The sequence below is a fragment of the Panthera onca genome, chromosome E1 (assembly GCF_046562875.1).
Source record: "Panthera onca isolate mPanOnc1 chromosome E1, mPanOnc1 haplotype 2, whole genome shotgun sequence".
Taxonomy (NCBI): domain Eukaryota; kingdom Metazoa; phylum Chordata; class Mammalia; order Carnivora; family Felidae; genus Panthera; species Panthera onca.
In genome coordinates, this window is record NC_138352.1 from 22,249,479 (window position 1) to 22,275,385 (window position 25,907).

The window sequence follows — 25,907 nt, forward strand, 5'->3', positions numbered from 1 at the left end:
GCCCAGGACAAAAGGGTGCCATGTAGCTTGTTCCATTCTTTCAAGTATCATCTCTCTGCCCTGGGTTTGGAGTAGATACGGTGTCTGTTTAATTTCACCAGCAGGAATGGTGGGGCATGGCCACAAAAATCACGGGCCTTGTGTCCCCAAGTTGGATAACCTCTCATGTCCAATTGCATTGTGCAGAGAGATGCGAAATCTGCCCATCTGTGTCCCATTTCTCCCAGGAGAGATCCCAGACCTCTACTCCGATGATGAAGTTGAAAACATCATAAACAACATGAGGAATGAAGTCAAGAGTCAAGGTCTGGTAGACAACAGAGGGAACTGCTGGAAATTCTTTATAGATCGGGTCCGACGACAACTGAAGGTATAGAAGGATTTACTGCGCCGGGTAGGCAGACCAGAGATCATTCACGAGAACCTCTATTGATAATTTGGACATAGCTGTCCTTCTTGATTGTACCGGGAGTGGGCAGTGTGGGTGGAGTGACTTTCTCAGCCTGAGCAATTTTGCAAGGCTTCCCTTCTCATCTGATTCAAGGGCAGTAGCCTCCCTCTTGCCTCATGCAGTCCCAGCTTTCTTAATTTCTTGGTGAGAAGCCTGGGTGGTATTGACAGATTTTTTTTTTTTTTTACTCCATTGGATGTGTTTCCCAACTTTCCGGGAAATAAAGAACCTAAAGCCATAGCTATCTCCCTGTGAGAACTTCTGATACCTTCTTGGTTCTCCCCACCCTTATGACTTCTCAGGTGACTCTCTGTTTCTCCCCTGTGGGGAACAAGCTGAGGGTCCGCAGCAGGAAGTTTCCAGCCATTGTGAACTGCACAGCCATCGACTGGTTCCACGAGTGGCCTCGGCAGGCATTGGAGTCTGTCAGCCTTCGCTTCTTGCAGAACACAGAAGGCATTGAGGTAAGAGGGCAAAGGAGACACTCGTCAAGATCCTCTCCACCTCAGGTAGAAGGAATTCCATGTCCAGAGTTTCAGGATTCAAGTTCAAGCTTGGATAGAGTCATCGGAGCAAAACCTTCCATGTAGCGAGGCAATGAGCAGGGTGGGCCGCCACCGCCAGTCTTCACGTCCAGACAGTAACTCTGATTTCCTGCTCTTCACCTTCAGCCCACAGTCAAGCAGTCGATTAGCAAGTTCATGGCCTTTGTCCACACAAGCGTCAACCAGATGTCCCAGGCTTATCTGAGCAACGAGCAACGCTACAACTACACAACCCCTAAGTCATTCCTGGAGTTCATCAGACTCTACCAGAGCTTGCTGCGCAGACATGGAAAAGAGCTCAGGTCCAAAATGGAGCGTCTCGAGAACGGACTGCTGAAGCTTCACAGCACCTCCGCCCAGGTGGGTAGTGTTCTTTCATGGCTTGTGCATGCGGGGCACTGAGAGGGAGCGGGAGCACCCCATTCCGGGGAACTGGAGAGATCACAGTCCAGGCCTGAAAATCACTTATGGTTCCCCAGAGGCCTCAGAGTCACCAGAAACCATTCCAGAAGTTAAGGCTGAGCTCTCCCTGCAGAAGGGCACGCTGTCCCCTTCAGGTCTGGTCTGCTGCCACCTACTGATGCTGGAATCCTCTGGAGCACCTCTTCTCTCTTGCTTGCTACCCCTCTCCTCCTCTTCCGCCACCTTCCTTTCTTCTCCAGTCCACTTCCCCTCCATCTCCAAAACCAAAAAGACATGGTTGCCGAACTGTACCGATTCTCTTTGGTTTCTTTGTGTCTTACTCTGTCATCTGTCAAAGCACCATTGGGACCTAATTTCTTAATTTTTTTTTTTTCAACGTTTTTTATTTATTTTTGGGACAGAGAGAGACAGAGCCTGAACGGGGGAGGGGCAGAGAGAGAGGGAGACACAGAATCGGAAACAGGCTCCAGGCTCCGAGCCATCAGCCCAGAGCCTGACGCGGGGCTCGAACTCACGGACCGCGAGATCGTGACCTGGCTGAAGTCGGACGCTTAACCGACTGCGCCACCCAGGCGCCCCGGGACCTAATTTCTTAAATCCTGTCTCATTTCTTGCATTTCCTCATGTGTCCCTAAGTGGTTGGCCATCGAAAGAAGGCCCCTGTTGTCCTGTCCTGGTAAGATTTTTCTACTTCCTCTTCCAAAGGGAACGAGTTTGTTTCAATTTCCTGTTCTTCCCTTGAGAATTGGGGACAATTCTGGCACCTTCTCTGCCCCTGCTTATGCCCATCAAGCACTGCCAGTCCCTTGATGGCCCTTTTTTTGTGTGCTCTGTTTGCCAGAAGCAGAGGCAGTCTCTCATTCAGGTGGTGTCATTTTCATGCATTTGCACCATTAAACTAAAATTGTGATTAGTTTGATCCATGGGCGTCACGTGTTCCTACGGATACCTAAGCCTTTCACTTATTGTCATTGTTTCAGAGCTTTGCCTTTGGACTAGCTATTCAACTTGCTTCTTCTGAGTTGTCCTCTCTCCCCACTTCTGTTTCTTGAACGGTAGATGTAACAGGTCTAGAGGATTTCAGTGCATTTCGTGGGATGCAGTGAGCCCTTGCCATCTGTTCACATAGAATGTCTTCTGCTCAGAAAAAGCGGTCTTCTGTTATCTGATGTTGTTCATCTGGCCTGGCCTCTCCTCCAGGAGCAATGATTTGCCGGATGGCTTCTCTGTGTCCCGCATCTATTGTGATCTCACTCACTGATCTCATTCTTTTGGCTTTTTTTTTCCCCTCTGTGTTCTAAGAGAGCCTTTCAAGTTGATCCCGGACAATTCTAGTTTCGTACTGTGTAATATTGCTTCTGCTTCTTAGGCTTACAGGGAAGGGTTTAATTATGCTACTACATTTTTAATATCCTACAGCCCTTCCCCATCTCATCCTTTTCCCTGTCCAATGCATCCTGTTGCTTTTTTATTTCAGCCTGTTTTCCTGCAACGGTGTCACAGAAACCATCCTACCGACGATGGTGGACCGCTTTCTCCAGGTTTTCCCTAGATCTGGGAGCACGTCATTTGCAGAACTGTGTTCTTCTTAGCCTCCTACATGGTTTTCCCATCCTTGTCCTATATTTCTAGAAAGACCCTTTTATCTTTTTCTTTCTGTGCCTTCAGGCATGGTGAGCTTGGTCCAAACTCAATGTTTGTCCACCGATGACACGTGCCAGTTGTCCATGATGCTTCCCATTTATGCCATGACCACACCCCCTTCCCAGAGCTACAGTGCAGGGCAGGTCGAGGGACACAGACCCAAGCCAAAGGCCTAGCAGTTTACCCGGCATATGTACTGTGGTTGTGGAAATGTCACATCTTCTCTCCCAACACTGTCCAGTGTTTCCAGTACCCTCAATCTCTGAACTTCTAGAACTCAGCATAAGATAGAATCCCGGAATGCAGATTCTTAACATCTGTCACTTCTTCCTCTTCCTGTCTCCTCCCCCACCCCTGACGTATGGTGCCCTCTGAATACTGTCATCTTAGCAGCCCCTGTTCTCCCTCCCCTCCCTGTCCCCTGGAAATTCCAACCGTCCCAGGAGAAGACTGGTTATACCTTCGGTGAACCCAGTTCTACCTGCGTGTGGAGAGTGGAGAATTCTTTTCAGTCCTGGCATCAATTTCCATTTCTTCTCCTTCAAAGTTCTCTACTTCGATGAGTGATACTTTCATCTACCCAGTTCCCTAGAAAGCGGGGAGTTACCTTCGATTCCTCCCCTTCCCTCATTTCCCATTTAAGAATTAACAACTTCTGTACATTTCCTAAACGTGTCTCAAGTGTACCCTCTTGTTGTATCCCCGTTTTCTATGTCTTGATTCAGACACTTCTTACCTAGGTCATTTCAATACATGGAACTCCCAGTGTCTCCCTGGTCCCGAACCTGCTTCACCTGCAACCTCTCGCATCACTCATCAGGCCAAAATCCTTGGGGTCATCCTTGACCCTTCTCAATTCTCTCTGTCACACACACACACCCTGTGCCCAAGCATCAGAAAATCGCCATTGGCCCTAACTTCAGACGAGCCCCGAACCCCCCCACTGTGCACCTCCCATGCTGCTACTCCCCCGACCCAGGCCACTGATCCTACCCGGGTAACCACAGTACCTTTCCAACTCACTTGTCTGCTTCTCCTTCTGTTCCTCTTGGGTCCGTCATCATTGGAGCAGCCAGAGTGATCCGTTCAAAACAGGAATCAGAGCATGTTACTTTTCTGCTCAAAACCCTGAGATGGCCCCTATTTCCCTCGCTAAAGTGGCGCCCCAGTCTCCTCTCCCACCCTGCCCTGCAGACTGTCAGACCTCATCTTCCGCTGCCCCGTGCCCGCAACATTCCTCTCCGGCCATGCCGCCGCCTTGGCTCTTCCCTCAGACACGCCAGGCCTTTGCACTGGCTGTTTCCTCTCCCTGCGTGTTCTTCCTTCTCTCACCCCCACGACTCACTCCCTCATCTCGACTTCTTTGTTCACATGTCACCTTCTCAGTGAATCCCATTCTGATGGCCCCATTTTAAATTGCAACCCCACCCCATTCCCAGGTCCCTTACGGGGCTTGACTTCGCCTCTTTCCCGTACTGGTTGTGTTTACTTTTTGTTGTCGATCCCCATCTGTCAGACAACCTCTGCGTGGACAGGGATCCTTATCTGTTCTGTTTGCTGATGTGTCCCACATGCCTAAAACACTACCTGGACAGAGGGGGCATGCATGAAATGTTGAATGAATGAATGGCATTTTGTTTAGCCTCTCCCAACATTCTGGACCCACCGTCCAAGAGAAATATCTTGCAAGTCATAAATGCAAATTTCAGTTTCCTATTAACTGCATCAAAAGAAGTAAAAGGAAACTTGTGGCTTCCATTCTAACATTAGATCTTAAATTTACCTAATTTTATCATATATTTTAAGAATACATTTTATTTAACCTAATACATCCATGATATTATCATTTTAACAGGTAAGCAATGTATAAAGAAGTTATTGGTGAAATATTTTTTTTTTCCTACAAGGCTGCAAAGACTAGTGTGTGTGCGGTTATAATTACGGCACGTCTCAGATGGGACAAGCCACATTTCAGGTGCTCATTCCCCAAACTAGACAGCACAGCTCTGGACCAGCCCCTGTCCGGCTATCAGACTGATCTTCGCTCAAAACATTGAGTTTTCTCTAACGTGGACCCTAATGTTTTAGACATTACATTTCAGACTCTCTGAACTTTTCTAGAACTTTCAAACTATCCCCTTGCCTCTTTCGCCATCCTTTCTTCCTCCCTTCGACCCCATTGTACCCTGGCATTCAGCAATACTGACTGGTTGGAGTCGCCCCAAATCTCCACAGCTAGTTCACATCTCTGTGTCTTTATGTGTGCCCCTGACTTGCCAGCTTGTGACTGTCAAGACGTAAACGGTTTGCTCCCTCCACTCGCAGAAGCCCCTTCTAAGTTGTGAGAAGATTTTCATTCCATTCTCTGTGGTTCCATCCCAACATTATGTTTCTTCTCTTGTATATGTCCTGCCACACTATCATGGCAGCATGATACGCAAGGGCAGACACCAGGATTCATTGGCACGTAGTAGGTGTTCTCTAAGTGTGTGGATAAATGGGTAGATGACAGATGGCTAGGCAACCAAGCAAACGAGTCACCTACAAGCTTAGAGTGGGGATGGAGGGTGGGCCCCCCAATACTGTTTACATGGTGTATATTTCATACTTATGGATGGTTATGAGGATAATTCTTCTTGTAAAAATGCTATCTTGGCTTCTGATGTAAAGCCTTCATCTGAAATTGTTCCTTTGTAGAAAAAAGCCTTAAGTATATCCCCATAATCTTGGTACAAGGGTAATGACTTGAATTATATTGTATAAGTATCCTACTACCCACTTATGACAGATTTTGGTATTCATAATCCAGCGGGAGTGGGCTACATGAATCTCACCACTCTGGCTCAGATGGACTCCAGATTTATTTAACAACGATCACAATATTAGGAGCAGTGATGATAATGATCATAATGACAAGAATTAATAATTATATGGTCATCTAAAGTTTATAAACTTCAGACACAGTTTCAAGCTTAGACTCACCTGGTCAGAAACACCACTTTATTTTTCTATACCGAGATTTGACTTAGCTCCAGATCTGTCTTTTTTGTTTAAGAGTAGGAAATTCTCGGGGCGTCTGATGGCTCAGTTGGTTAAAACGTCCGACTTCAGCTCAGGTCACGATCTCGTGGTTCCCGAGTTCGAGCCCCACATCAGGCTCTGTGCTGACAGCTCAGAGCCTGCTTCAGACTCTCTGTCTCCCTCTCTCTCTGCCCCTCCCCCACGCTCGCCCGCTCTCTCCTGCTTTCTCTCAAAAATGAATAAACATTAAAAAATTTTTTTTGTTTAAGAATAGGAAGCTCTTGGGGCACCTGGGTGGCTCAGTCGGTTGAGCGTCCGACTTCGGCTCAGGTCATGATCTCGCGGTCTGTGAGTTCAAGCCCCGCATCAGGCTCGTGCTGACAGCTCAGAGCCTGGAGCCTGTTTCAGATTCTGTGTCTCCCTATCTCTCTCTGACCCTCCCCCGTTCATGCTGTCTCTCCCTGTCTCAAAAATAAATAAACGTTAAAAAAAATTAAAAAAAAAAAAAAAAAAGAATAGGAAGCTCTTAATCTTACATTTCTGGTCGACTTGGTCACTTCAGGTTAAAAAAGTCTCTGGAGGGCAGTCAGTTCAGAGTGTAGTTCTACCTTGGGGCTGTTTCCGTGTGAAGGATCTTTTGCCCCTTTGCATCTTGGTGGTGGTGGTTTCAGGAGGCAGCCGGTGAAGCTTCATGTGTGGTCTTCCAGCTCTCACTGGCTCTGCTGAGGGTGGCTGGTTCCGCTGGGTCTTTGGGTGGCATCTTCTGTCTTTGCTGCTGCCTCAGATGAGGGTGGTGTTACTTCTGTTCCTTCTCTTAGCACCATCAGAACCCTCACCCCTGACCTGGGTCTCACGCCATCTCCTGGCATCTTCAGGACACACTGTCACCCTCACTTCTATACCTAGCTCAAGTGTACTCATGAGGGAGAAGGGCTGTTGGACTGAAGAAATGTTCATAAGAGGCCTACAGTTCATTACCAGTTCCTCCATCTAAGATTTACTCCCCAAGTCTGTTCGTCTGGAGACTCTTAAATTCAGTCTTTCTTGGGCTTTCAAAGAATCTCAGGCCACCGAATTTACCTGAAGTTGACAGTTCAGTAATTTACCATGACGTAGGCATCAGGACTCTTTTGGTACAAGTGAAAAAAAAAATGAGTTCAAATTCACTTAGCAAAAAAAGAGGAAAAAAGAAGAAAAGGAAAAGGCAGGAGGGGAGGGGAGGGGGGGGTAATGAGATTACATGATATATTTATCAGATCTTTTTGATGGCAACTGACCTGTGCTCGCTTCGGCAGCACATATACTAAAATTGATGGCAACTGACCAAAATCCGGCTGAAGTTGGTCTAGGCAAAACAACGACAAAAATAAAACAAGCTGTTTCATATAAGTGAAAATTCAGAGATAGAGCTTAATATTGACAGGGCTGGAGCCAGATTCTCACTAAATGTCCCTGTCCAGGCAGGCAACCCCATGGCCCCGCCAACCTCAGACTTCTATTCTGCCTGCTTTGCAACTTCACCATAAGGAGGAGTTCATCTTTCCCAGGATTTAATAGCAAGTTCCTGGGGTAAATGATCAGTAGCTCTGATTGGCCTCTTCATATCATTGGTTTGCCCATACGTGAACCATTCTCTGTGACTTCGACACTCTCCTTGGCCAAGTGAGGATCAAAGGACCACCTTTGGAGTCAGCCCCACCCAAACCACGAGGACTAGGGAAGGGAATATTTCCCAAGGGAAATTCAAACTGTATTTCCAATACAGGGATGAGAAGTTTTATTAGGTAGACAAATATAACAGATGTCTACTGCAGATGGGAAACCACTACGTCTAAGAAGAGAAGCCTACGTGAAGTGTGAATTCATGGGAGAACGTGGTGGGTGACCAGAAGGACCCGGGGGGTAAGAAGGCAAAGACCTCTGGGCCTCTAACGCTCTGCGCACTAGGGATTGCTATTGATGATCCCGGGTTTTCTCTCTTCCTTCTGTGGCTCTGAGGAGAAGGTCCCAGGAAGCTTGGCCTTCCTCTTTGGCATCATGTTCCTGGTCCTTGGAGAGAGGACGGTCTCTCACCACCAGCCTCTTGGCACTCCACTCAGTTGACATTCCCCTCCCACTTATATTCATGGAGCTGGAAAGACTGAAGAGAGGGTCTCTTCCTTGTTTTTGTCCCTCTCCCCCTTGACCCTCCTATCTGGGGGCGGGAGTGGGTGTCTAAAGAGGAAGAGATCCAAGGAGGGGCTTGAATGCTTTGAATAAAGGCGAAGAGAAGAGGAAATTTTAACTTGACCTCTTTCAACTTCCTTTTCTGACCTACTGCAACTTCCTGTTCTAACCTACTTAAACTTCCTGTTCTGTTGCCAAAGAGCCATGAAACGAGCCTGACTTACGCCCTCTCTTCAGCTTTGTGGGGAGCAGCCTAGTTCTGACTGGCGGGACCCTTGTGTCACTTCTCGTCACAGCTCGAGAGCTACAAAGCTCCCATCCACAGTGCTGGTGTTTGCTTACCTTGGGCCTGAGGTCGTACACCCTATCTATAAGCCACAAAACAAACAGACAAACAACAACAACAGAATTAAAAAAAAAAAACCCACTCCAATTTTCTCAAATCTCCCCAGATTTAAAAAGGAACAAAAAGTTACTGGTGTGCTTGCTGACTGCAGTGATTATGTGGTTCAATCATTTTGATTTACAATTGCATCTTTGTCCTTGTAGAAATAACTCCCTGCAGCTGAACTGTGGGATTTAGAAATGGATTAACCTTCCAGCACGGGAATATAAGACTTGTTCTCGGGAGCAGGCCTTCATTTGAGGTTAACAAAAAGTCTCCAGTTTCCATGAATACACAAAATTAAAGAGCATTCTTTCTCCCCCCCCCCACCCCCCGCTTTCCTTTTCTTTTCTTTTGATCTGCCATGAAAAGGGAATTATCAGCAGCATCTAAGCCTCTGTTTTATTTTTCCCCTTATGCATTTTGTATCATAAAGCATTTGAATCTGTTTGACGTATTCCAGGAGCTCTGAAGTAATCTTGGGTTGTTGCATGAAATAGACTGCAGAAAAATGAGAGGCGGGAGGGCATTTTGCGATGTAAAGTTTATGGGCCCTATTGCAAATACAAATGGCTTTTTTTTTTTTTTTTACTTCCCAGAAATAAACAGATCTGAGTCTTCTTTCTGCAGATGAAAGGGCCATAAAACCAGGCCATTGGGTCTCAAACCTAGGTGGGCACCAGATTCACCCAGAGGGCCTGTTAAAACACAGATCGCCAGGCCCGCCTCCAGAATTTCTGACTCAGTAGGTCTGGAGTGGGCCTGTGAGTTTACCTTTCTGGCAAGTACCCAGGGGATGCTGTTGTCAGTGGTGGTCCAGGGAACCACACTCCGAGAACCACCACACTCTCCGGAACAGACTGTACATAGAAAACCATGCCTCCTTCTCCAGGGGGTCAGAGAAATGAACGGTTTCCTCCGTGGTGAGCTTCTTTACTTCCTCCAAACGCATATGAATTCAGAGGCCCGATGGAGAGAGCCCATTGGGTTCTGGTCTGGGCCACTGGGTCCGTGTCAACCTGGTCATCTGTTTCCTGAAAGGACTGCGGAACTAGACTAAGACCAAACCAATGAGACCAAGTGAACGCTCTCTACGCAGAGCTGGCTCCAGTGGGCACCTGGTTTTTGGCAGAGATTCAAAGGCAGCCCACGGGGTGGGAGGGCTTCTTGGTGGGCAGAAAGGAAAGGTGTCGGATGTGTCCCGATGGAGGCTGGTGGCCTGCAGAGCTGGAGGGGGGCTCCCTAGAAGTGGGCATCCTGTGTGATCAGTGGGGGGAGCGTGTTTGACTTTCTCTGGCTGCTCCTAAGTGGGAAGCAGGGGCAAAAATTAAGGAAGTCGTCCGTTGTTAACCAAGTGCTGGCCATCCGGGGCCGATTGCTGCAGAGGCTGCTGTCTCTTTGTCTCCCTGGATTGTGACGTATTCGGGAGTCTGGCTTCCTGAGCTGGTTATTGTAGATAACAGGTTGGTCTCCTGGTCGCCAGGAGATTGCAGTTGTGGGCCAGCGTTCTACTCTGATACAAGGCCTGGCCGCTGTGTGTTCGTACATTCAGTCTTTCAGGATGCACGGGATGTACTCACTTTTTGTAACTTGCTAAATTCTTGGTGTACTTCACGGTGGCCAGTTCCAATTAGACAACGACTGCTTTTTACGACAGGCCCGCTCTGCACCAAGTAGTATCCGAGGCAGGCGGAGTTTTATGAGACGCAGGCACCAATGGCCGTGGGAAGCAGCCTAAGTCACGTGGGCACGAGGGAGAATCTTGCTTAGAATCTTCCATCCGCCACATTTACCATAGAGGGAGGAAGAAGAGAGAGTCCAGTGCCCCTTTCCGCCCGCGGGGTCAGGGCGCTTGGTCCCAGGTGAGAGCTCAGCTTAGGCGCCTTCGCTTCGGCAGTTGGCCGTTTTCCTCTATAGGGTCGGACCCCCAGGGCCGTGTCCCAACTCCCTCTGCTCCCAGTAAGCCCAGCGCTTCTCTGCCGCAGGTAGATGATCTGAAAGCCAAGCTGGCCACCCAGGAAGTGGAGGTGAGACACAAGAACGAGGACGCAGACAAGCTGATCCGGGTGGTGGGCATAGAGACGGACAAGGTGAGCAGAGAGAAAGCCATCGCGGACGAGGAGGAGCGGAAGGTGGCCCTCATCATGCAGGAGGTAAAGCAGAAACAGAAGGACTGTGAAGACGACCTGGCCAAAGCGGAACCGGCGCTCACAGCAGCCCAGGCAGCCCTCAACACCCTCAACAAGGTAGGACGATCATCCGTCCCGTCTGCTCGCCCCTCGCGGGGCCAGGGGGAGGCCCCTCCGACCCAAAGACAGCGCGGTACCCTGGTGTCCCAAAGAGGTACAAGAGCAAAGCTGAAAGGCTCAGGGTGGGATCCAGCTGTCACGGGTTTATTCATTACGCCACCATTTATTGAAACCGCCTGTGTGTCCGGCTCCGCAGAGGACCAATGAAATCCCAGAGGCGTGAGTCTTAGAACCAATCAGAACGGGAGATGCCAGCTAGTTCCCCCCCCCCCCAACTTCACAGATGACAAAGCCAGGGCCCCGAGAGGAGCACCGACTTGTCCAGCGTCACAAGCCTCATTAGAGCCAGACTGGAGCTCACACCCTCAGGATCCAAGTGCAGAGATCGTCCAGCTAAGTAGCCCGTGGTCGTCTTACCCATTTCGTACCACCGGCCGCACGAGCCTCAGGAGGCCCTATGGAGATGTTTAGGACAGGAGACGGAAACCCATGTTGGCTCCAAAATGGGGGGGGGGGGAACCCTACAAAATCAAAATTCACAAATATTCCACCGTTCACGGCACCCGTGTATCAATTAAAGTCAAGCCCTATCCATAACCATTTGGTAGGACAGGCATGGCTTTTGAGACGTATTCACAAGGTGCTTTTGATTGGATTCCTGTGAAATGTATCCCAGGTATGTGTGCGTTGGACAGGTGAGAATTAGCTCCTTCTTCCTTTTATTGCCTTTTTGCGATTACGCTTCTTTCCCGTTCCGATAACTGTGACTGAGGGGCCAAGGGGAGAAAGGGAGAAAAGGGGGCCGACAGACTCAGGTCATGAGGAGCAGGTGGCAGAGAAGGACCGAAAAGCTGACCCTCTCTCTGTTGGATGGAGACCCTCCCCCAGTCATTGGGACCTCTGCCCTGCAGGGTGCTTTCTCCTCCTCTCCCGAGTCTGGCAATTCACATGCCCTTCCACGTGGGCCACTTGGCCAAGGTCTGAGACATCCTGTGCCATCTGTGCTGTGCAGGCAGCTCACCTCAGCTCCACGGGGGACACCTGTGCCTCCTTTCCCCAAATGCACTGAGAATGTCAGCCACCCATGCAATACGCTCTCCCTTGTTCTGTTGTTGGGGGGGGGGGTGGTAGGAGGGCTAGCCAGCTGTTATCACACATTCTAGATTTCTGGGGTACGCATTAGACCCCAATCCACTGTGTCATGCGGACTACACCCCACACCCTCCTTTAAAGGCAGAGTGGGTGGGACTCACCAGCAGGTCTCACGGAAAATTCTCTCTTAGTCCCCAACTTGCTGACTCTGACACCCTCAGTGCAGGTGAGGCATTTGACGCAAAGCACTGGCCTTCTGGAACCTCCATCTGACGCCTCACTTTGGAATGTAGCATCTAGTGGTTTAGGGCCTCATCAAATCCAAAGCTAAACTAGGAACACTGTAGAATCCTGTGACATATAGCTACGTATACATTGGAAGTTGAGCTACGAGGGCATTCTAGTATATCTAAGGATGGGGGGTGGGGGGGGGGGGTGGGGGCTGGATTCCCTAAAGATTAAGGCAGCTAGGTCCAAAAAGGCCATAAACAGGCCTCTACCTACCTCAGGAGAGAACTCAAGGTTCTCCTTAGGAACTTGGGTACCATCCGGTGGAGTAGGAGTTGGCCCCATTACACCACCACATCTCAGCCTGAACCTTATAGCACAGCCAAGCCAGGCTGCCCCTCAGAGCGTCATCCACTGGCCGGCCTCCAGGCCTTTGATTAGCCTGGACCCCTCCCCACCATCATTGTTTAGGGCTCGCTCTCCTATCGCTTCCTCCCGTCTAAATCCTACCTGTATTCTAAAATCAGACTTAACCTTCTGGATCAATCTCACCCTTTTCTGATTTCCCGAGCACGAAACACGAGACCACTTTTAACATGAGCCGCGTCCAAATACTGGGTTGGCTCTGGGTGTGATTTTCTCTTTGCTTGGCCTCTGTTTCCTCATCTGAGCAATGGAGGCGACAGTGACACAGTCCCATGAGGTTGTCATCGGGACGAAATGAGATCATGCCTGAAACGTAGCTAACAGATGGGAGCCGCCAAGTCGATGCTGGCTCTTGTCGATGTCACCATCACCCTCATCATCACTTCTGTTTCCGCAAAACTGGAAACAAAGTGAACGCCCGTAAATACTTCCGGGTTAATTAGTTGGCCGGTTAGTAAGCGGATTGGTCGTTGGTGGAAATAAACATATAGCAGCGGACCTCATGGAAGCGATGAGATACGATACTGGAAATAGCGGTGGATTTGAAAGTCTCAACACTTCCGCCACAAAGGACAGGAAACTCATTTTTAATGAGTGCCTACTGTGTGCCAGGCAAGATGATAGGTGCTTTCCTCCAGCCGGCTGCAGAGCCTGGCACACATCGCTGAGGTTCTTGACTCCTCGCTCTCTCTTCTCTGTTACATAGAAAGGGGCCGGTGCGAATCAATGAGCGCCTTATGTCACGCTCCCCTAACCAGTCAGCAAATTCTGTCAATTCTGCCTTCAAATATATCCTGAATTCAAATGCTTCCTGTCCTCTCTGCCGCTACCCGTCTGGTCCAAGCCACTGTCCCCTATTACCTGGACTGTTGCAGTAGCCTGTCAGTTGGCCTCCCTGCTTGCACCCTTGCCCCAGTTCTGTCTTTGCCCATTACAGCCACCTGAATAATCTTTTTTAAAACAGCAGTTTGACCACATCATCCCTCTGTTCAGAATCTTCCATTGGCTTCCCATCATATTCAGAATAAAATCCAAAGTGGCCCGGGAGACCTTACAATTTTGCCCAGTTCCTTCTTCTGCGATGCCAGTTACTAGCCTTCCTCTTGTCCCTCTGACCCCCCACACTGGTCCTGCTGTGTCTCAGACACTCCCAGCACAATCCCACCCCAGGGCCTTTGAACAAGCAACCACCTCTGTGTGCAGTGCGCTTCCTACACAAACCCCCATGCCTCCCTCTTTCAGGTATTTGCCCAAAAGTTACCTTCGCAGGAAACAAATAATAAAAGCGCTCATTAATTTCAGAAAAAAAAAATTCAGCATATACAAGATACATAATATAACCCAAGGTGAACAGTATTTATGATCATAATCATGTCATAATCGCACTGAACATTAACTGAACTAAAAAGTTGATATAACCATAATAAGTACGAGCAAAAGGGAGGGCAGTATAATAGCTAAAATATTCCCACTCCGAGGAGGAGGCCACTTGCTAACTTCTAAAATGAAAAAAAACAAAACATGTTCCATATCAATAAGGAGCGAAAGCCGGAAGAAACGAGGGAAGAAATTGCCAGCCATGGCTTCTGGAGAGCTGGGGTCGGAGATAACCAGAGCCAAAATTAAGAGCCAGGCATTTAACGGACTGAGCCACCCAGGCGCGGGAGACAACGTTTTTTTTTTTAATTGAGGTATAATTGACATAGAAGGATCTTCGTTTCAGGTGCACAACATCATAATTCAATGTTTGCATGTATTGCAAAATGGTCACCACAGTAAATCCAGTGAATATCCATCACCACGCATAGGCTTGTGTGTGTGCGTGATGAGACCTTTCGTGATTTCCTCTCTTTTCAAATACATGGCACAGTATCGTCACTACAGTCTCCGTGCTGTAAATGACATCCCCAGGACTTACTTCCCTTGTAACTGGAAGTTGTACCTTTTGACCCCCTTTGTCGATCTCGCCTCCCCGCCCCCCGCCTGGTGGAATAGGATGAATAGATCAGCCTGTACGCCATGTGATGGAGGCATTATTGCTTCGTGAACCCCAGGATCCCTGGGGTGCCCTCAAACCCTCTGCATTCCCAGGACTCCCGGTATTTAATGACCACCTCCCTGTCTTCTCATCTTTTTCAAAGTTAACATTAAATCTTTAGTTAATACATAAAGAACACCTGTAAGTCAGAGCCCGGTGTTAAGTCTCTGCTTTGGCAGTTTTATTTCACTTTTATCGCTAAACTGAAATAAATCCAGTGTAACTTTTCCTTCCTCAGTTGAGGAATGGTTTTGCTTTGCAATTTCATGGTCTTTCCGCCCCCCTCCCCCTCACAAAGCTACTTAGAATTTTCCGTGTGTTTCCTATATGTTTTTTACAGTGAACTTATTTCCTGTAGTCTATAAATAACCTATAATGTCTTTTCCATTATTAAAAATTGTCCAAATAGCATAGAATATATAGGGGAGAATATAACGTCACCTTCTTTTTCACCCCAACCCTGCTTCTTTCCCAAGAGAACTCCTGTAATAATCTGGCATATCCATTCCAGCCATTTTTCTATGCGTTTATATTTGTACAAATGCACATGTAAAATATGTCGTATTTTTTTTAAATTTTTAATGTTTGTTTATTTTTTGAGAGATGGAGACAGAGCACGAGCAGGGGAGGGGCAGAGAGAGAGGGAGACACAGAATCCAAAGCAGGCTCCAGGCTCCGAGCTGTCAGCACAGAGCCTGATGTGGGGCTCAAACCCGTGAACCGCGAGATCATGACCTGAGCCGAAGATGTTTAACTGACTGAGCCACCCAGATGCCCCTAAAATATGTCATATTTTAAATATAAACGGATAACACTAACTTGCTTTGCCTCATGAAGTAAGACCACTTCATGCCGGTACATACGTTGAAACTTGAATTCTTCATAGGATTCCATGCTCTAATTATACCCCCCCCCTTTTTTTTTGGCTATTTTTCCATTGTTGAGTGTTTAATTTTGGTTTTTTTCCTATGCAAATATCCCCATGCATAAATATTTATTGCATATGCAACTATTTCTCTGGGCCAAGAAGACGATAGTTTGATACAACAACTTGGCAGGATTAAGTAATGCCTCTTCCACCCCAAAGATACTCACATCCTGATCTCTGGAACCTGTGAATTTTGCCTCATATGGCAAGTGTGACTTTTTATAGGTATGATTGAGTCAAGGGTCTTGAGGCGGGGAGGGTATCCAGGTGGGCCCCAAGTGCAATGTGATGGCAGAAACAAGGTAGGGGAAAAGCGGATGTGATATGGGGACACGAGCCAAGGGATGAGGCCAACCTTCTAGAAGCCAGAAGAGGCACACGACAGAGTCTCCCCAGCAGCCTCCAGAGGGAACAGGCCCTACCACCCCCTGCCAACACCTTGACCTGAGGATTTCTCACCCCCACAGCTGTGAGCTAAGACCTCCATTGCGTGTTGCATCGCATAAAGTCTCTAACTTTGCGTTAATTTGTTGCAGAAGCGATAGGAAGCTGATACCAAGAATATGCTCTTTTTTTGTATATAAATAATGACCAGTAACTGTCTAAAATGGTTGTTCTTGTCTATATTTGTGAATACTGCTTTTCCTACATCCTTGCTTAGGCAAATCTTAGACATTTCCAATCACTTTCACTTTTTTTCGTAAGAGAGCAAACATTTTATTTTTCATTTTTTAAAAAAACTATAGATGTTTTCATTCTGATGAGACTTGGACATCTTTTCAAATATTTAGATTTCTTCTTTTGTCCATTACTTGTTTCGACTGTGGTTGTTGTTCATTTTCTTGTAAGAGAGCTTCCCTTTTTATTTCTAAAATTACAGGTTTTTTAAAATGTTTTATTTATTTATTTTTGAGAGAGAGAGAGAGAGAGAGAGAGAGAGAGAGTGTGTGTGTGCAAGCAGGGAAGGGGCAGAGAGAGAGAGACAGAGAGACAGAGAATCTGAAGCAGGCTTCAGGCTCTGAGCTGTCAGCACAGAGCCAGACGTGGGGCTTGAACTCAGGAACTGTGAGATCGTGACCTGAACCGAGATCAAGAGTTGGATGCTTAATTGGCTGAGCCACCCAGGCTCCCCTACTATATACATACATACATACATATATATATATATATATATATATATATATATATATATATCCCTTGGTATAGCGAGAACAGCAGCCTGATGGCAGGAGGGGGGGTGGAGAAAGCCAGAGCGCACCGCGCCTAATGTTTGCTGCTTCAAACCTTGCCTGCCTTCTGAGAAATGTTTCTTTCCACCCTGTGTTCCTTTTAGTGGACCCCTCTCTTCCTGCTTGGCTGTAGGAGCCCTGCCTAACTAAACAAGATCGTTCCCCAGGACATTTTGAGAGGAAAAAGTCCCTTTCCCTTCTGGTTGCGATGTGATGGCTGTGACCTTGAAGCTGCTGACACCCATTCGTCCCCTGAGGGCGTTCGACCCACATGTTGATGAACACCTACTGGGTTCCGGTTTCTGTTCCAGACACCGGAGCTACAATGATGAGGTTTTGGGGTGATGGTGGGGTGGTCCAGAGCCAATGGCCAAGAAAATAATCTTGAAAAAGATGTCTTTGGTGCAAAAAAGTGATTTTATTAAAGTCCGGGGACAGGACCCGTGGGCAGGAAGAGCTGCCCTGGGGTTGTGAGGAGAGACTGGTTACATACCCTCAGGTTGGGAGGGGGTCAGGGCTAGAGTAAGTCTCTAGGGAATTTTGGAAGCAAGGTTTCCAGGACCTTGAGGGGCTAGCTGTTGCTAAGGAAACACCATTTATTACCATCTAATAAAACCCCAGTCATGAGACCCTTCAGATGCATATCAGGGGGCCATAAGCTTAGAGTACGATTGCCAGCATATATCTTGGGGCAGCTGAGATAAAGGAAATTGACTTGCAGAATCCTCGAGGTTGGGATAATATTAAGCTCAGGTTCTCTCTTTGCCCCCAGCAAAGTGTCGTCATCGAGGCAGCTGAGCTCCTGGAGGACGGTCACTCTGCCCGTTTCAAGGACTTGTCAGTGGGCGGCAGGCAATAAGGGAATTGAATTTTTCATTTACCTTAGTTTCCCACATCACCACGGCCAGCACTTAAACCCCGTTCCTTTGTTCTCAGGTAGGCAGGAGTGTCCCAGGAATATCACACAGATCCCGCCTGGAGGGAGGGGGTGCTGTTAGCCTGTCCTCTGCCCTCAGCTTGCCCCACGCTCCCTCATTAGTTAACAAGACAGATGGGGTCCCTCTTCTCTGGAAGGAGAGGAATATGGAGATCCAATAAGGAAAAAGGGGTGATTGTGTCTGATTGCCCCGTTCTCTGCAGCTCATCAAGGAGCCCATAAGAAATGATGAGCAGCGGAAGCTGATGGGAGAGTCTTTGTGAGTGGGCAGTGTCTGCACTGAGATCCTTCTGGATGAGAAGGGACGAGCCAGGCAAATAGCTTAGGAAGAAGTGTTTCGGGCAGGGCTCCTGAGGGAAGGATGAGCTTGGCCATCAGGGCACTAGAAGGAGGTGACTGGGGGCAGAGGTTAGTGACAGATGGGGGTGACGAGGCAAGTGGAGGGCAGTGAGGTGGGTCGCACGCCTTGCGACACGAAGAAACTGGTTTCTGCTGTGCAAAACAGAAGCGTGCACGGGGAGAAGTAGAAACCAGAAGGTCCAGAGAGTCCGTGAACCCAGTTCTCCTCGTCCTCACAGCCACCTCCAAACTCATCCTTCCGACCAAATACATGAGCCAGAAAGTCCCCTTTATACTTCAGTGGGGTCTTCTGTCACTACCATCAAAAAGGCTGTGATGGATCGGTCGAGACACACGAATATAAAAACGACTGGAAAGGGGTGCTGGTCGGTTGAGCGTCCGACTTCGGCTCAGGTCATGATCTCGCAGTCCGTGAGTTCGAGCCCCACATCAGGCTCTGTGCCGACAGCTCAGAGCCTGGAACCTGCTTCAGATTCTGTGTCTCCCTCTCTCTCTCTCTGCCCCTCCCTCCCCCATTCACACTCTCTTTCAAAAATGAGTAAATGTTAAAAATAAAATTAAAAAGATTGGAAGGAATTACAGTAAAAAACCTTGGTCTGTGAGCAAGCATAATTCGTTCCAGAAACATGCTTGGGATCCAAAGCACTCATACATCAAAGTGAATTTCAAGAACCATTGGCTCAGGTGTGATCATGTGACTTTCGGCATCCCATACTACTCCTATCACAAGACATCGCTCCTTTATCAAGTTAAACTGTATTAGAAATGTTCGCTCATCTCGCGGAACACTCAGAACAAGTTACTCACAATCTAAGGTTTTATTGTACATTGAAATATTACCAGCGATATATCTGGGTGATAGGAAGTCAACTTCATCTGCCATGCATTTTTGTATTTTCTTAATTCAGTACGTTGACCGTGCTGAACTTACAGAATTTTTACGTTTGCAGGATTCTGCTTCCGATTATATTTTCTGACTCTGGCCCCTTTCCCCCCAGCAGAGGTCACCAGGACAGGAGTGCCAGCACAACACTCACACAGGTGCTGTCCTTCATCCCTGCCCCTGACAGGTTTTCAAGACCAAATGTGAAAACAGCTGCAAAAGCTGGGGCGCCTGGGTGGCTCAGTCGACTGAGTGTCCGACTTCGGCCCAGGTCATGATCTCGCAGTTCGTGGGTTCGAGCCCCGCGTCGGGCTCACGGCTGACAGCTCGGAGCCTGGAGCCTGCTTCCGATTCTGTGTCTCCTTCTCTCTCTGCCCCTCTCCTGCTCATGCTCTTTCTCTCAAAAATAAATAAATGTTAAAAAACAATTTTTTAAGGTCAGCAAATGGAGCATCTTCCCAGAGGCTTCCATCAGGAAGGTTCTAGAAATAATCCCCCTTCGTTTGTAGATTCCCAGGCCCAAGAGCACCCCCAAATGAATTTGGCACAGGGGACCTAATCTTCACGATCAAGATTTTTTTCCCCCACTTACAAAATCAGCTCCCACAACGAGCACTTGTGAGGTCACAGGCTTCCCACCGATGGTCATGCAGACCTTAAGTCAACGTCACCTGTGTTCATGACAGTTTCACTTACAGATTAGCAGGTCTGTCTGCTCCCAATTTGCAGATGGAAACACAGAGGCCTGGAGAGCTGAAGTGACAGCTTGGGAAGGCCAACCCTTTCGGGCCACATCTTCCCAGGGCAAGTGACAGTTGGGGCCGAGGACAAACCCACGTGTGGGCAGAGGCAGTGACGGCTCAGGCTGTGCCCAGCCTTCGGCCCGAATTATTTCTTGGCAGAAAATGTCACTTTGCTATCAGGACAGTCAAGTGCAGTAGAACGAGCTGATGGAAGAAAGGAGTTTAATTAAAGGGGAAAAAATTGGTTGGGTTAACAGTGCCGTTCTTTTCCATCCAGGATGGAAATTAATTTATAATAACCTTATCTTTTATTCATGGCAGGCTGCCCGTTTCAGGGTGCGTTGGCATCCCTCTCTTTTTCTGTTGAATGTGAAATAATCGTGCGTCTCTAATGGGCCGCGAGTCTGTTAAAGAGCCGAACACACAGAGCTGAGCCTCAGCTAGCCGTTCGGGAAGTCTGGAGCCACCGGAGACCAGCTTTGGTGCCTTTTTGATGAGTCATGACATTTCAAATTCAGAGGGCTCGGCAGGCTTCAAAGCAGCCTGTTCAGAGTGATCGCTCTGGAGCCCCGCTCCCATTAGCGGCCCAGGACATAGGAAGCCCATCGGTTGTTCGCCCCTCACAACCTCCTCCTCTCTCCTCAGACCAACCTGACGGAGCTGAAGTCCTTTGGCACCCCGCCACTGGCAGTCAGCAATGTCACGGCCGCGGTGATGACCCTCATCGCCCCCGGGGGCAAGGTCCCCAAGGACCGGAGCTGGAAGGCCGCGAAGGTCAGCATGGCCAAAGTGGACAGTTTCCTGGACTCCCTCGTCAACTTCGACAAAGAGAACATTCACGAGAACTGCCTCAAGGCCATCAGGCCGTATCTGCAGGACCCAGAGTTCAACCCCGAGTTCGTGGCCACCAAGTCTCACGCGGCTGCGGGCCTCTGCTCCTGGGTGATCAACATCGTGAAGTTCTACGAGGTGTTCTGCGACGTCGAGCCCAAGCGCCAGGCGTTGAGCAGAGCCACCTCGGACCTCACCGCCGCCCAGGAGAAGCTGGCAGCCATAAAAGCCAAAATCACTGTAAGTGAGGCCAGAGTGCCCCCAGCCCTTCTGGGCAGGCTCCCCCACTTCCCAGCACCTGTGCGTCCCGAATTTTTTGTTGTTGTTGGATGTTTGTTTCTTTTTGACAGAGAGCGCAGGGGAGGGACAGAGGGAGAGGGAGACACAGAATCTGAAGCAGGCTCCATGCTGTCAGCCGTGAGCCCGACGTGGGGCTCGAACTCACGGACCAAGAGATTATGACCTGAGTCAAAGTCGGATGCTTAACCGACTGAGCCGCCCAGGTGCCCCCTGAGTGTCCTGATTTTTAGAGAGAGAGGCAGGAAAACCACAGTGTGATGCAAAAGCTCCTGATTTCTCAGTAGAGGTGAATTTTTTTCTTTCTCAGCTACTGTATAGTCCACACGAGACAAATCCACCAGACCGTTGGTTTTAGGTCACCTGCACCATTCTCTGGAAGCTTTTAAAAGCGGATAGTGTAATGTCATTTGGGCGGGTGGTCCCTTGACCATAAATTTGAAACTGTGAGGGTTTTTAGCTTTTATTAACCTCTTGTGGATGTTTTGATTGCATCTGCCACGCTCAGGATTGGGGGATGGGGTAATCTTGGATTGACACCTGTTTGAGAGAGATTCCCCTTGAACTTCACCTTTGCCCTTAAAACGGAAACCATCAAAGCAAAGGTAGAAATCGGAGTCCCACAGGATGGCAGAGCTGTTGACCATCCAGTCCAGGCTGTGCCCTTTACGGATGTGTGACCTTTAGAAAGGCCTTCAAAATGCCCAAACTTAATGAGTGCCTGGGTGACTCAGTTGGTTAAGCATCCAACTCTTCGTTTCAGTTCAGGTCATGATCTCAGGGTTCGTGGATTCAAGCCCCACATTGGGCTCTGCATTGACAGCCTGGAGCCTGCTTGGGATTCTCTCTCTCTCTCTCTCTGTCTCTCTCTCTCTCTCTCTCTCTGTCTCTCTCTCTGTCTCTCTCTCTCTCTCTCTGTCCCTCCCCTGCTTGTGCGCACTCTCTCAAAATAATTAAGTAAAAAAATTGAGTGCCCAAACTTAAGTTTCCTGAAGTAAAATGGACACAGTAACATCCCACTTCACGAGATCACAGTGAGGACCAAAGGACAGCGTGCGCGCAGAGCCCATGGGACCACGCCCAGGGGCTCAGGCCGCCGCGCTGCCCTGGTCACGACAACTATCGGTGCACCACCTCTCCTGTCCTTCCTCCTCCTGTGTTCGCTCACAGGCGTGCCCAGGTGCTGGGGATCAGTCATTCCCGTGACCAAGTTCAATCCAAAACACTTCCTGGGTCCTTCACGTCTCCACGTGCGTTCCAGGCACATAAGATTCTTACAACAAGTGCATGACGATGATAAGAAAGGGTTTTACAGACCATGAGACGCAAGATGGCGGACTAGATCAAATTCTACGGCTCAGGGAGCCAGTTCAAAGATCCTTGCGACCAGTCTCTCTCTAAAGATGCTTTAAAGCAAAGCAGCTAATCTCTGTATGTTTGCCTTATGAATCCACGTGTTGTGGGCCCGTCTACTCAAAGCAGGTGATAATCACCACAACGATGGCCCTTCTTCAAAGAACACGAGGTGCGTAACACCCTGACGTCCGCAGGACTGATGGCTAAGGGGGAAAGCGTCCTGACGGTTTTCATACTCTGCAGACTCTCCCAGAAAAGTGTTAAGAACTGCATTTTGAAGGATTCTTTACTCAAGTTATTTTAACTAAAGGAACATTTGGTGCAGAGGGAATGTTTGCAAAATGTTTATACCTATTCAGTAGCCAACATTCGCATGATGGGCCCACTCAACGTGTGAAAGCAACGAGCAGAGCTTTCAAATACTTGGCTACCTTAGGAAGGCACCGCTCTTCTGCCAAAGTGTTTTTTGGGGGAAAAAAAATGTATTTTTGCTTTTAACAACCTTCTCCCCATCCTTTGCTTATCCACACTCCTGTCAGCGTCCCAAGAGTTTGAAAACTCCCCCACTAATGACAGAGGTGAGGAGCTGACATCCACCCCTAATGTGAAGGGCCACCCCGGGCAAGGAAATTCTTCCTATGTGCCACGGTGGCCATGGGCAGACTTCTCCAGTCCCCAAGCCTTATTTTTAGGATTTTAGGATAATTCCAAGTAAAGAATGTTCTATCCAAGATACAGTTTAAAAAAATTTTTTCCAAACAGATTATAAAATACATAAAAACACAAATAGTTGTAGTTATACCTGGGGGTGTATATTTTTTAAAGTTTTTTTTTATGTTTATTTGTTTTTGAGAAAGCATGAGCAGGGGAGTGCCAGGGAGGGAGGGAGACACAGGGTCCAAAGATCCAAAGCAGGCTCCAGACTCTAAGCTGTCAGAGCAGATCCCGACGCGGGGCTCAAATTCATAAACCACGAGATCGTGACCTGAGCCGAAGTCAGATGCTTAACCGACTGAATCACCCAGGCTCCCTTGGGGAGATATATTTTGAATAAGTTTTGCTTATGGCATTTTCTTTCTTTCTATAATGAGCATATACTAATGTTACAGTTTATAAAAATAATAGTAATAAGGGGCACCTGGGTGGCTCAGTCAGTTAAGCATCTACTTCGGCTCAGGTCATGACCTCGCAGTTCATGAGTTTGAGTCCCGTGTCGGGCTCTGTGCTGACAGCCGGGAGCCTGGAGACTGCTTCAGATTCTGTGTCTCCCTCTCTCTCTCTCTCTGGCACTCCCCAGCTCACACTCTGTCTCTGTCTCTCTCAAAAATAAATCAAGGTTAATAAATAAATAAATAAATAAATAAATAAATAAATAATCTACAGGAGATCATTGTAAAAATCTGATTTCCGGCCAGTCTTAAAGTAATCAGAAGATTCTAAAATATCATGAACTGACCTGGAGTTGAGTAGCACCTTGCCATCCAATCCAGTTTGGTCGTAGTCCCCACCAGTGCCTTCCCCAAACCCCCCCAGTGCTAGACTCATCTGACCAGCTTACATCATCTTCCTGACCTCTGCTCATCTGAACTTCTGACTTCCACCTGTGTGCTGGGCTGACGTCCTGTTTCTTTTTTTTTTTTTTTATGAAATTTATTGTCTCATTGGTTTTCATACAACACCCAGTGCTCATCCCAACAGGTGCCCTCCTCAATGCCCATTGCCCACTTTCCCGTCTCCCCCCCACCCCCCGTCAACCCTCAGTTTGTTCTCTGTATTTAAGAGTCTCTTATGGTTTCCCTCCTTCCCTCTCTGTGATTTTTCCCCCCTTCCCATTCCCCATGGTCTTCTGTTAAGTTTCTCAGGATCCACATATGAGTGAAAACATATGGTATCTGTCTTTCTCTGCCTGACTTACTTCACTTAGCATAACACTCTCCAGTTCCATCCACGTTGCTACAAATGGCCAAATTTCATTCTTTCTCATTGCCAAGTAGTATTCCGTGGTATATATAAACCACATCTTTATCCGTTCGTCAGTTGAGACATCCTGTTACTTGATGGACCTTATGCAGGCAGTTGACTTTCTGCTAGATGAGGCCCTAAGGTGTTCATCCCCACGTCTCCCCAATGATACCATCACGACAACTTCTTTCGGTTGACGTGACCTTTGTTTCTTGCCCTCTCACACAGAAGCAGCTTCGTAGGAACCCTCAGTTTTCAAGAAAGGATGATTACCCTTTCTGTCAGCTCTTCCCCCGACCTCCTCCCTCCCAGCTTCTGTTATCATTACTGATTGTTAACTTTTGCTTTTGAGTCACCAAGACTTCATTCTGTTCTGCAACCAAAAATTAAGGGCCCCATGCTCTGTTCCCTGATCGGAAAAGTTGAAAAATCAGTAAATTCCAATTATATTCTATGAACCTACCTATATTGTTCATAGCAGATCTAACTGATACATTAGAATTACATGTCCTTTTTTCAGTAGAAATTTTCATTTGTTATTTCTTGGTAACAACCACAAAATGCTATGTGAGCTAATGAACAAATTCTGAAAACATGAAGGATATACCATGAACACACAAAAATCGCCATTTCTATACATAAGCGTTGAATGATCCAAAAAGATTAATAAAACAATTCTGTTTGGGGCACCTGGGTGGCTCAGTTGGTTAAGCCTCCGACTTCAGCTCAGGTCATGATCTCACTGTCCATGGGTTCGAGCCCCGTGTGGGGCTCTGTGCTAACAGCTCAGAGCCTGGAGCTGCTTCGGATTCTGTGTCTCTGACTCTCTCTCTCTCTCTGTCCCTGCTCCCCTCATGCACTCTGTCTCTCTCTCAAAGTAAATAGACACTTTAAAAAAAAGAAAAAAGAAAACAACTTTTTTGAGGATAGTTGACCCACAGTGTTACATTCACTTTCGAGTGGACAGCATAGTGATTAGACAAGTTTGTATGTTCTGCTATGCTCAGCACAAGCGTCGTTATGACTTGTCACCATACAAAGCTATTACAGTATCATCAACTGTATTTTCCATGCTGTGCCTTCTGTTCTCGTGACTTACCCATTCCATAACTGGGAGCCTGTATCTCCCGCTCCCCTTCACCCATTTTGCCCATCCCCCTACCTCCTCCCCTCTGGCAACCACCACTTTGTTCTCGGTATTTATAGGTCTGATTATGCTTCTTATTTAAAACAATTTCTATTTTTAATACGTTTCCTTTTTAATACGATCTTTTCCCCTCCCCCTGGAGTTTCTACTTGCCTTTATTTTTTTTCTCTGCCATTAATTCCTTTTGTATAGCCTCAATTACTCTTTTATTAAAGTTTACTTTTTATTTTGAGAGAGAGAACGCAAGCAAGGAAGGGGTGTGGGAGGGGGGGAGGTCGAAGAAAGAATCTCAAGCAGGATCTGCACTTTGCACAGAGCCTGACAGAAGGCTTGATCTCACGACTGCAACATTATGACGTGAACCAAAATCAAGAGACAGAAACAACCGACTGAGCCACCCAGGCACCCCTAGCCTCAATTAAAATCTCCATGCAATCCAATATTCTGTCAAGTCCGTTTTTACTCCCGAGACCTTTCTCTCTTGTCCCCATCTCCAAACCCCAATCAGTGTTGGAGATTAAACACATTCACTGCTTTCTTGGGTTGGTTCCAAGGACTTCTAGAGC

General features: G+C 47.8%; 1 protein-coding gene across 1 annotated transcript in view; it reads left to right on the forward strand.

The window, feature by feature from the left end:
- The window catches only part of DNAH9 (dynein axonemal heavy chain 9), a 329,272-nt gene that overhangs the window by 212,877 nt on the left and 90,488 nt on the right, over positions 1–25,907 (forward strand). Inside the window, exons 46-50 of the mRNA XM_078437738.2 lie at positions 228–370; positions 754–915; positions 1,123–1,356; positions 10,621–10,881; positions 20,394–20,819. Of these exons, the coding sequence (XP_078293864.2) occupies positions 228–370; positions 754–915; positions 1,123–1,356; positions 10,621–10,881; positions 20,394–20,819 (1,226 nt within the window). The remainder of the gene's footprint in view (positions 1–227; positions 371–753; positions 916–1,122; positions 1,357–10,620; positions 10,882–20,393; positions 20,820–25,907) is intronic.